The sequence below is a fragment of the Dermacentor variabilis genome, chromosome 2 (assembly GCF_050947875.1).
Source record: "Dermacentor variabilis isolate Ectoservices chromosome 2, ASM5094787v1, whole genome shotgun sequence".
NCBI lineage: Eukaryota > Metazoa > Arthropoda > Arachnida > Ixodida > Ixodidae > Dermacentor > Dermacentor variabilis.
The window spans coordinates 21,627,649-21,640,178 of record NC_134569.1 but is presented as its reverse complement, the minus strand read 5'-3'; the positions used below and the strand labels follow the sequence as shown (position 1 = coordinate 21,640,178).

The window sequence follows — 12,530 nt, the reverse complement described above, 5'->3', positions numbered from 1 at the left end:
ATTATCATTGGTGGCACATTGGCGTGATTTAGTCGCGTTAAACTGTAAACACACTATGTGACCTAACCTGTCGTCTTTGTATTTTTTCTCTTTTGTCTCAGCAGAGTGGAGGCGCCCTTAGGTCAAGCAATCGTGATGGACCCAAGAGCTTATGGCCTCGCAGTGGAGGGTGAGTACGCTCTACTTTCGTGACAACTGGCCATTTCATCCGACGCAGTGCACTGTGGCACACGGGCAGTCTCGGTGGTCTGCGATAGGTATCGCCGCTGAGCTCACGGCAGGCAGTTTTATGCCCAACAACGGTAGCCAGTGTCTGCACTGGCGTTTATGTAGTGGTCCCAGTCAATTCTGCCGCTGTGCGCTCGTGGCGGTCTTTCGTCTACACGAACCGTAATGCGCGGGGAACGGACTTTGCTGTCATGCCTTGCGGTGACGGCAGTAAGAATCAATGCCTTCTGTATTGCGTTTATTCGCTGCAACTGCTTTGGGGCGCTGCGCATTTTAAAAGTACTATGCTCAGCGGTTGAAACGCGATACTCGTACGGTATGGCGGCCGGTGATTCTTGCGCCACCGGTGAGCGCTGGGTGTTCGCAGAGGGGCCCAACTGCGTCACGATCCATCGAAATGACTCTCGTTTTCATGCGACACAAAAGTGCATCGGCTCGATATCCCCAGCGTCCAACGGTGGCGCAAAAAAAAAAAAAAAAAAAGTGCCGGCAGCCATGCTGTCTGAGTATCGCATTTCAATCGCTGAGCACTGTGCACGCCTGCTTTAAAATCGAACGAATATCGAGTATAACATTGTCGAATTCAATACCGCATATTATTTTCATTTCTGAAATATAATAGAAAGGCTTCGCGCAGTTAGCTTTAGTAAAACCTGAAATAAAATTTATTTTAATATTTGATACGTGTTAGGGCATTGGCAACAGAACTTTCTCTTAAGAGCGCAACTTGTAAGTGAGAAACAGCTGAAAGACGAGCATGTTGTATGCATCATGACTATAGCAATGTAATGAAGGAACATGCCATTATGTGAACGTGGATTGTTGTATTCGTTAAGGGAGCTTAGCTCAACGCTGCAGCACTGCGCATCATTTTAAAAGAATGCAAGCGTAGGGAGCTCCGCCAAGTGAGAGCCATATTTGCATAAATCGAGACATCGAATTCGTGGGCAGCCTCAGGGTTAGACAGCTCTTACAGAAGGACCTAGAATTGCTTAGCGGAAGCCAGCTGCTTCGTGCGCTTGCTCAGTAACTGGTGCCCCGGCGCAGAAGCTGGCTCTCTTGCGTCGAGAATTAAGAACAGCCAAATTTGCATTAGTCGAAGAAGTACTTTGTATATTGTACATGAAAACATAAACGAATATTTGAAAATTTCGAATTGTATGTGTCTGTACCAAACAAGAATCGAGTATCAAAGACTATATCAACCGTTTTTGAAATTTAGAGTGTTCACACACCCTTAATTCTGTGAATATGCTTGCGTATACCATTAAATTCTATTTGTGCAGTCTTTGTTATGTGTTTTCTCGTTGCGAACATGAATAGCCCCTTCTTTTCTCAACCACTATGGTTAGATGCACAAAATAGCTTCTCCAGGTTCCCTCGTCTCTCTGTCTCTCTCTCTCTCTCACACACACACACACACGCGCGCACACACATACACACACGAGCGCGCGCGCGCGCACATTTCGGTTTTTCATTTCTTGCATCACTTCTCAAAGCTCTCGCCGTAGCTTCTACCTGAGAATGTTCTTCAAGCTTTAAACAAGGATTAATGGTAACTTCTCCGTGGAGTGATGCCCAGTCGCGGTTACTTGTTACATTGTCGCGCGCTCTGTACGCAATCGCGTACTCTCACCCATTCTTCTGTCATACTAGGTAATGTCCCGCCGACCGACTGGCCAGTCGACGATCACCGCAGGGATGGAAGTTCTGCGCCTATTGCGCCAGAATATCGCCAGAATATCGTCTTGCGCCAGAATATCGAGTTGCGCCAACCTGCGCCAGAACACCTAGTTTCGAATGAAGTTGCCACTCTTATCAGGATGTGTGTGTTCTGTGCCAATCCCTCAGCGATAGACATGCGTTGGCTAGCACTTAGCCCTGCACTCGAAGCCTAAACAATCCAGTTTCAGCGTCGGCGTCTTTGGAGTGTGGGTGTATATGGTTGCATAATTGTAACTAGGCTACAAGAAAATGAAAACCGTGTTGTGCTATGTGCAATGTATTAAGAATGTCTTATAAAGGTGCTGGGCGTTTGCGTATATGAGGAGCAGCTAAAGACTAGTTGAACTGACGCTCATTTCATGGGACAGTCCGGAAGAAAAGCCTCGCCGAATGAATGAATGAGGTCGCGCGGTCTGCTCAGTGTGTAGCTCAACAGTTTCGCTATGTATTTTAGCATTCGATTTCGCGCCCTGTCGGTACATCGGCGTCAATTAATGGGCGAACGCCGTGGGTCCTAAATCAATTTCGCACGTGCGCACCTCGTCCCGTTACCGGTTTGATAGCGCGGCACGCCGACGAACCACCTGCTTGCTTTCATGAAACTTCTTGGTCACGAATATCCAATGGCAACCGCAATCGTCACTCTAATTTGCACGCAGGCTACACTGTTTTCTGCCAGGCCACACCACACAAACTCAGGCTCTTGCCGTCGCAGAACGCAAGCCAAGGATCTAAAGTTTCATGTTTAGTCAACATTAATGGCCCAATTGTGATCGTAATTGAACGTTTGGCGAAACCCCGAACCTCCTAAATGATCGTTCGTGGCGATGATATGTTCACAATGCGACTTGCACGAATCGAGTCCGAAAATTGGGCGTTCAGTTTGTAAGCATGTTTTACAGGTGATATTTCGCCAGCAGCATGAAGTTCATCATTTATAGTCCCTTAAGGACCCCTTTCAGAGTATTACATAAGGGGGAGGCAAGTGCGTCAATAAACACTATGGCCATTATTATACAATGGTTAACTTACTTATACAACGGCAAATAAAACTTAGTATACATGCTAGAAGACGATGGGCGAGAAAAAACAAAAACAAAAAGTAAGCTAACCGATAATATCGCAATATTCAGCACAGGATGACACACTTTCTTAGATTAGATAAAAATTAACGCTAAGAACCATGTTAGCTCCCGCACAGCCAAAAATATATTCTATAGTTGTTTCGAATACCTAGGCTTCGAATCGAATGCAAATATGAAAAATATAATATGCGATAATATTCAGAATCTTCGAATGTTCGCACGCCCCAACAAATGACTGATAACGGCGTTTAAAACAACCTAGGATTTGTTAAGACTTTTTGACTAGAAAGAGAGCCCGTGAAATAAATAAAAAACCGCTGTGATAGTGACAATCCTTCTGCGCACCAAAGATTACATCAATCTTTACGCAAACCTCGTCAAATAGGGGCACTGAGAACGAGCGGCCGTGCTTTTTTCTCGCCACATCGGCAGTTTTTGGCGCGCATCTTCGGTCCCTGTCGAATGTGAAGTAGCGAGATCTTGTAACAGTTCGGAAAGCGAACCGTTACGAGACCGCGGCCCAGGTTTGCACGTTCATAATATAAACAATGCACTAATGACGGCGTTTACGTCTTAAATTTATATTACTGGTGCGGGGACACGTTACGTCAACTTAAAAAAAATCGCACGCTTCCTCGCTTTCTTTTTCTTTTCTTGACGAAATATAAAGAATGGACCGCACAAGACCTAGGTTGCTGTTAACGCTGTTGTCGGTCATTTGGACCTCTAGTCCAACTTGCCGAAATCGCTGACCGTGTCGTCGAGGTCTCTTTGCCGCCGCTGTCGCCCACCGTCCAGGCCGTCGCCGCACCGCTGGATACCACAGAGCTTGCGCACCGAATCGACAATATCCCCCGACAGCTCAGCTCCATGCAACGGCGCCTGTATCAACACACAACGACGCGCCCCCGCTACCGCTCACAGAGCCGTGACCGTAACACCGGCTCATTGCAGCAGCCTGGTGACACCGGCCGATGCTGCTACCATCCATGCTTCGGGGACAGGGCCCGACACTGTCGACCACTCTGCTCGACTGGACATCAGGTAAACGCCAACGGTAGCTTGTAGACGCGGCTGCGAGCTGCCAACCTGGAGGCCGCCGCATCTTCGTCACCGATCAAATCACAATGCAGCGGTTCCTTGTCGACTGCGGCTCCGGCATTTGCTGCTATCCACGAGCTCATCTTGAAGGTCCCCTTCCATCTACCTCTTTCGAGCAAAGCGCTGCGAACCGGTCCACCTTCAAGATTTGCGGCTTGCTCCATCTGCACGCCCGACCAAAAAAACTACGCCGTGGCCTCCTCTGGCATTTCGTCATCGCCGACGTCATCGAGCCAGTCGTCGGCTCAGACTTTTTGGTTTTGGCACACTACAACCGCTACGTCTGGCCCTCCATGCAGCGTGACTCTCGCACCTAGGCACGCTCCTGCATTCAGTGCCAACGCTCCAAAGTCACCAGGCGCGTCACTTTACCACTCGGAGCACTGCCTCATCCCTCCGGTCGGTTTCAACACGTCCACCTTGACATCATAGGACCGTTCCCCCCAGCCGGGCTTTATCGCTGCTGCCTCACCGCCATCGATCGATAAACTCGATGTCCTGAGGCATGGCCCCTCAGGAGAATCACCGCTGAAGACGTCGTTTCGGCCTCTTTCACCGGCTGGATCTCTCGCTTCGGCCCCCCTCGCCGCGTCACAACCGATCAAGGACGACAGTTTGAATCGCAACTTTTCAGGCTCCTCAAGCTCACCATCGGATTTGAGCGCTTGAGGACCAGCCCACCCTTGCGCCAATGGGATGATCGAACGCTTCCACCGACAATTCAAAGTAGCACTCATGTGTCATCCGGACTCACCCTGGCTGGAGGCCATCCCAGCCTTCGCCCTAGGTCTTCGCGCCACCTTCAAGCCCGACATTCAGGCTACACCCGCAGAGCTCGCCTGAGGGGAACCACTCCGTCTCCCAGGCGAATTTCTTGCTGCATTACCGTCCAACACCGCCACATCAGATCCCAACGATTTCGTCGCCCGGCTACGACGCACCGTCGCCACCCTCCGCCGTCACCTGCAGCGCTACAGTCACTACGCGTTATGGACGTCGGGTATGCTTCACGGATATTTACAAGCCCCGAGGGCTCTCCGCTCCGCGAGGGGGGGCGGGGGGGCTGATGTGGTGATGTGGCGACGCGCTCTCTGCAACATTTCTGCGCCGCCTCCGCCTCGTCATCGTCCACACCGGCGAGGCACGGCTGCGTGCTGAAATGCGTGGCCGATAAGAAACACCGCCACCGCAGCGTCACCGCCGGCGACAGGGAAGATATAAATGCAAGCTACCTGGAACGAAAAAGACCCTTGCTAAGCGGGCGTGCGAGGCGCCGGCACGATCACCTGCTGCTGCCGCTGCTGAGGCAATAAACCGCCGTCCTTTTTCTATGTTGGGATTCGTCCCTCAGCTGACGCAACATCCCACACCCCGTCTAGAATCTGGGAGCTAAATTCATTCCCTGCGTACTTCCATACCAGAGCTGGAGGATCGCGTGGCGCATACGTCCCGCGGCCCGCCTTCCTTTTTTCTATTTTGTTCTCCCTCTCTCTCTTGTTGTGCGGCGTACTGCCGGTGACAGTTTCGCGCGCGAGCTGTTGCGTTTGTCTCGTTTCGCGCAACGCGGGATTTTTGCGCGCCGTGCACGAGAACACCTGACTAGCGGTACGTGTCAGTGCTACACGAACACTGAGGCAGACACAAGCGGACCACAGAACGTGATCGCGTGCTGGAATACGGTAGAAAATGACACAGTTTCGTTCTCTGCGAGCGCTACTGCACGACGTGGGAACAAGCACACGAAACGGAAGTGCGTCTCTCTTATACGTTACGAAGCGAAAAAAAAAAATAGACACGCAGACATTCGGTTTGTAGGTTTTATTATTTCTCTAAACTTTAATGCGTCTATTTAAGCACCAGATCAAACAAATAACTGCTGTTGCTTTGCATACTTATCAAAGTCACGTGTAGCTGTGAGCGGCGTCACAACACTGCCACGTAGGTAGGCGCACTTGCGCGATGTACGTCGACTCTCCGGTTGGGAGCGCGGCGCCCGCGAGAAGAAGGGCACGCGGTGTTTGGTTTGAAACTCTTTCCGCGGCGCAGGAAAGGCATAGAATTGAAAGGGACAACGCGGACACCGCGCTAACTTCCACCGTTTGGTTTATTTTCTGAGGCGGTGTTTGTATATGTAGGAAACGCATAGCAGCACACGCCCAGACGCGCGCATTTCTACAGGTCTAGTACATTAAAATGAACAAAGATGCATGTGTGCATAAATTTAAGATAAAATGTCTTAAAAAAAAGGTTTAGTGGATGCAAGATTAAGAGACCAATCTGTGAAGTCATCCCCGTCGAGCCACTCTCTGCCTCTTGCTTGGAAAATCAGATTGCTTTTTTTTTTTTTTTAGAGTTCTATTGAAAGCGCACTCACACACGTGTCCCCCCAAACTAGCAATCTTCACTGCTTCAACTATTGCAGGAGTTGTTTGCGTCGGACTTCCTCCTATCACACTGATAGGCTACGTACGTGAGCGCGCAAATCTTTTGCGAACCGGAGGCACGGGCATTCTGGCTTCTCATTGCAGGAACCGCCTCTAGTGGCCAGTCGCGCGGCAATATTGCGTATATTCGCGGGATTCTTTCACGCTCGGAAAAAACACTTTTACGTATCACGTATTGAGCAACAGAAAGCTGTATCGGGAGTTTCTCGTGTTGCTCTACAATTTTCTCATTGACACTTTTCATATAACTATAATATTTGAGAAGTTATCAATTAATTAAGACTATCTAATTAGGCGGAACGCATAAAATAAACTGAGTATCTCTAAGCGATGATAAACAACATCACCCTGGTTCTGTCCAGCTACGTAGCAATTGCATATTATTATTGTCTGACCCAAGTTAAGTGAAACGCCCTCCATACACTCAATGCAGTGTGATCAGTGCAAACAAGTAACTCTCAAGAAAATAATCTGATTTTCTAAACAAGACGCAGTGAGTGGCTCGACGGGGATGGCTTCACGGACTGGTCTCTTAATCTTGCATCCTCTAAACCTTTTTTTTTACGACATTTTATCTTAAATTTATACACACATGCATCTTTGCTAATCTTAAAGTACTAAACCTGTACAAGTGCGCCAGGGCGCGTGTTGCTGTCAATTTTCTATATATACATAGACCGGCTCAGAAAATAAACCAAACGTTGGAAGTTAGCGCTGTGTCCGCGTCGTTTCATTCAGTCCTGTGTCCTTTTTAATTCTGCGCTAAAAAATTGCTATGGTTTTCTTGGTCCTTTAAACCGACAGCATAACGCCGGCACTACATGGAGTAGTAACACAAAAACAGAAGTTGCGCGCTTGCGAGCGCGTGCCTTTAGCGTTGGCTGTGCTGCCACAGAAAGTTGTCCTCGGGTATAGGTGCCATTGTGGTGACACCACTTAACCAGACCACACTCACAGTAATTGCAAACATCCGCTTAATTCTTGACGCGTAGCTTAAGCCCTCTCGCTGGTCTCACCGGCCCAATTTTGTTTTCTTTATTAATGCTGGGAATGGCTAGCTCGGGCGTTGTGTGGACTAAACATTACGTCACCTAACTGTGGCTCGATATTTCTGTTGAAGTGTCCGATTTTACCGCCTTTTCGAAACAGTTCAATTCCGTAGTTTGTTGCCTCCTTGAGAGTGCGTTCAACGCCCGATGTCCCTCTTACGCCTTTTACGTCCCTTTGTTCTTGTGCAGGCCGGAGCATAATCCATTCTACAGCAACATCGACTCGATGCCTGATATCAGGCCTAGAAGAAAGTCCATTCCTCTTGTCAGCGAGTTGGTAAGTTCGATCGCAAAGCTCATTGTCTTCATGTTTCCGGGAAACTTACTGTCCCTCTTTATATTGTCTTTTAGATTCCGCCCTCCTCTCAGCTAGTCGATACTGTCAAACAACTGAGAAAGAGCTGCTGAAGAAAGATAGAAAATTATTGCTTTATTGAATATATACATGTTACGTCTGCCGCGCTTTTGGGACAGAATGAAATGATGTCGCCGTTATTGTGTCGGAAAATAAAAATAAAAGGGTGAAGAAGCATGATCAAAACCTCATCGGTGAGCGTTACGATTATTTATGGGGTGTAAGGGACCCTAACGCTGTGCTATAGTCTACTTTAATTTACTATATGAGAGCAAGGCTAAAGCAACCCACCGTTGAGGGACAAACGGGATTGTGTTTATAGTGCACCCGCCATGTTTTCTAACTTTGCTTTCTTCCAGAGCGAAGAATTCTTATTTCTTGCCCCCCCCCCCCTTCCGCATACACACACACACAAATGCATGGTTGCAAAACTGAGAGATGCAAAAAAACCAACTTACGGCTATGATATTTAATGCGCACCATATTCACACTTTCATTTTCAGTGGTCGTTGATGGCTGGCGCCATTGGAGCTCGTTCGTGAGACCGGAAAGCTGCCCCCCTTGGGAGAAGCGAGCAGGAGAAATTCGATCGCGATCATACCGCGCCCCGAGTAATTTGCGACTTTTATTGACCACGAACGGACCTCGACAAGTTCAGCTGTACTTATAATGACCCTCAGTGGTGGTTGGGACTTTTTACGAGACGCGATCCTCGGCAAAATCACTACTTCGCTACTGACTGATGACTTTTGTTACAGGCGCTCGTGAAACCATCGCCGTTGGGAGGTCTTCTCTATTTTCACTATACTGTCCTCGCTGTCTGGCTAGCAGTGCACTGGTCACTTTGGGCCTTCACGCACCCTCACTTTCGTCTTCGCGTTCGCCAGCTCACCGGGACAGACGTTTCCGTTTGTTTAAAAGCGGCTCTCCTGTAGTCAAATGATCGTTCTTATCGCACGCAGTTACACCAATAGTCTGTGTGAGCAGTCGGTGTGGCTAAAAGGACGCCGTTCTTTTTCTAAACGCTTTCTTTCTCAGCAGCCACAATTTTGCGACCCTTTTCTTTTACCTTTTTGTTTTGTTTTTAAGCCAGCCTCATAGCTTATTTTTTTCTTTTTTCGGCGCTCGAGAGGAAGCAGTGGCGCGTGATGCGTTATTCTTGCGTTTAATTGCGCGCTCGCGTTGCTCCCGCGTACTTTGTTTGCCGTGGAACGCGAGGCGCTCCTCAGCGTGGGAGCTTATGCCGCAGGGCCGAGTTAATTGCAAACCGCGATCGGTAAATCTTTGCGTAGGAGTGTGCAAGCATGCTCGCGCCTGGCAAATGGGGAGATTCCCTCGGCGTTAAGAGGCACCAGTTTGTCGCGTCAACAAGCCGAAGTCGCGCCTGGCGGGCCGTTCGGATAAGCGGTTCGTATACGACGAGAGCCCGCGTGGCCTTTGGGGCTGTTTGCGGTGGACGCGCTATTTTGTCGCCCCAAACCACGCCGCCCGCCCTATTCCGCGCACAGTTCCCCTCTTTGCCTAGATCTTCCTTACTCGTTATTTGCGTCGCGCATGTTAAAGAAAGGCTCGCAATAAGGAGAGGTAGGTTTTGCTTTTACTGACCTATCCTAACGGCCTGATTCACCGTGGGCCATAATTATTTCCTGATTGACTCTACCACAGTGAGTCTGCCATACTCCCTTTTCCCTGTAAAAAAATGACGCGACTGCAATGTAAGCGGTAAGCTTCCATGGATCCTTTCGTTGAAGCCTGCAGAGCAACACCTGTCGTCTGTTGGCCCACCTTTGTCTTCTTTTGCACGGTCAGCTCTTTACTGGCTTGGAAAGTTCTGGAGTGGCCTGTATTAACACGTTTCGCAGGTCTTCTTAAAATAGAAAAGCAGCTGTGTGACAAAGTAATCGCGCTGCAAAACATATAGGTTCAACCCCGAAGTGTATTCTCGACCGTTCTGTGCCACGCGCTTGCTCTGGACAGCCACGTGGTCCACGAAGCATGGCAACTGTGAAGCACCGATATATAGCGGCAGGAAGCCCGCGCGCTTGACCTTTCACTCCTCGTCGCACAACGCGTTTGCATTGCGTATCCCTGGAGGGCGCTGTGGTTCTCCACAACGGCTTCTGCCCATATCCTTGGGGCGTTCAACGTCTATACATAAGGCGCTCTGAACTTTCACTTGTCTGCGTTCTGCGAGTTATGCTCAGGACTACGGATCTCTTTCATTTGTGTATTACCCGCCGTGGTTGCTCAGTGGCTATGGTGTTGGGCTGCTGAACACGAGGTCGCGGGATCGAATCCCGGCCCCGGCGGCCGCATTTCGATGGGGGCGAAATGCGAAAACCCCCGTGTGCTTAGATTTAGGTGCACGTTAAAGAACCCCAGGTGGTCAAAATTTCCGGAGTCCTCCACTACGGCGTGCCTCATAATCAGAAAGTGGTTTTGGCACGTAAAACCCCAAATATTATTATTATTATTTGTGTATTCATTTTTATCATTCAGTCTTAACTGCGCTTCCTGAGCTTCCCAAATCGATCAAGGCGTAGTGTTGTCGAACAACTTTGGGTTACTCAGCACTGCGTACCGTTACGGTGGCGCTTGCACGGAGTCACCGTATTCCGGTTAACTGCAGCCTTCGCAACGAGCTCTTCCTTATAAGAGCACGCAGCACGCATGGCTAAAAAGCACTAGGCGAGAGTATAAAATCAAGAACTAGAGAGAGAAGTATCAGGATAACGGCGCGATGTTTGCTTCTAAATTACTCCTTCTTTGCCGTCTTTCATCGTCAGCCATTTCCTGGTCTTAGGTTCATACTCTATATGGCGGAACAACAAAGGCTGTTTCGAGTGAATGCGCAAATCCGCTACACTCGGTACAGCATTCTTTCACCGTCTTTTCAAGATGCGCAATTAAATGACCATAATACGCTTTGTTAAAGCGGCGTCCGTCCGGCGCCAGGAACAAAAACGAGGCACCGCGTTTAGAGCTCTTTATTCCACCACCAAGCACAGTACCTGGGCCGGTCGGATTCCTCATCTCCATATAAACTTAAAGTTTCGTGGGTGGCTTATGCTACAGTCACTGCAATTACGTCCGACCCAGTTTGTGTTCCAGTTTGTGATCCAGTTTGGAAACACGGCTGCGCGTTTGAGATGAAAAGAAGCGAGAGCGCTAGGTGGCCTCTGCAGGTGTGCGTCTCTTTCGTCCTAACCACAGTGCGCACATTCCCCGTCGCACCGTTTATCGCGCACGAGGCCCGTGATCGACGCGCCAGCACCTCTCGTGCTGTACAAAAAAAAGAAAAAAAAAAGAAAAAGGAAACGAACGTGGGAGCACGTCCCAACTCAGAATCGATAAGAGATGCGTTCTATCAGCGGCTGAGAAGACTCTCCAGGGCCCGTTGTCACAGTTGCTGTAACGCACGACTGTGCCTACACCCTCCCACGTCATCCTTTCATTCTGTTGCGTTTTTTTTTCTTTATTTCCCCACTCTCCGATTGCATTACTGTATTTCTTCGATAATGTGCACCTTCCCTTCCACAGGATCATCGTAGGCGGGTGATAGCCGCTTACGCCCGAAGAGAAATTTCAGGTTTCTCTCTTTATTCTCTATCTTCGCTGGAGAGATGTGGGGGCGAAGGGAGCGTGCACGGGTTAGGATTGATAGAATACGGTAGACTGCTTTCTTTTCTCCCAGCCCGTGACTGTGCAATGTCCCTGCCTTCGGAAACAATCTTTTTCAGCCGCATCGCCCGGCGTGTTGTCGACCTCGTATCCAAAAAGACGGACTCGCATAAACAACGGGGTTTGCGCGCCGGAGCGTTCCCCAATTCCGCCCCCGCACACATGTAGTGGCAATGTCGTATAACAACAGCACTGTGCGTAGGTGCTCACTGCGCGGGAGCTCTCGCGTCTCCTTTCTCCCTTACCGACGCTTTTCGCATCGAAGGCCCGGCCGAAACGCAGCCACCTGTACAAATATTCCGCCGTTTTTGTTTGTTACTTTTTAAACTGTCCGTTTCTCATTCTTTTATCCCGGACTCTTTTCGGCCAGGCAACCTTTTTTTTTTTTTTTCGTATAACGGCTCTGAAGCCCATGTAGCGATTGACGGCTCTTGTGTTTCCCGCTCTCCTTTCGTCCACCTGCGTGTCGTTCACTTTCACAAAAAGAGAAGAAGCAGCGCTAGACTTCTCGAGCGTCTAAAAGATAGACTGTCAACGCAAATATATACTGAGCGTGTGCTGGTGGGCTAGTTGGTTAAGCATGATTACAAAGATGGCGCCGAATAAAACAACACACGAAGAAGGGAGACACGAGACAAGCACAAAAATATATTTTTTTTTAACGCGTGAGAAAGAAGATGAGAATAAAGTTGCGACGACGGGGGAGTCTTTGCGTGCCCACCCACTAGCATTTTCAAACGCCCGTTGCGTGTGCGGCGAAGGCTTGTGATCCCTCGCGCTGCTTATTTCGACCGCGGTGGGGGCAGAAGTGTGGCCCGTCTCGCCGCGCGTCATGAACGCTGACATGGCGGGTAACATATAG

At 49.3% G+C, this 12,530-nt stretch overlaps 1 protein-coding gene across 5 annotated transcripts in view; it reads left to right on the top strand.

Moving 5' to 3' along the window:
• unc-13 overlaps positions 1–12,530 on the top strand; it is a 415,821-nt gene that overhangs the window by 290,238 nt on the left and 113,053 nt on the right. For 3 of the 5 annotated variants that reach the window (XM_075679886.1, XM_075679883.1, XM_075679884.1), the window contains exons 11-12: positions 102–169; positions 7,822–7,909. In XM_075679886.1, coding sequence (XP_075536001.1) covers positions 102–169; positions 7,822–7,909 — 156 coding nt within the window. The remainder of the gene's footprint in view (positions 1–101; positions 170–7,821; positions 7,910–12,530) is intronic. The other 2 variants (XM_075679885.1, XM_075679887.1) reach the window with 1 other exon arrangement.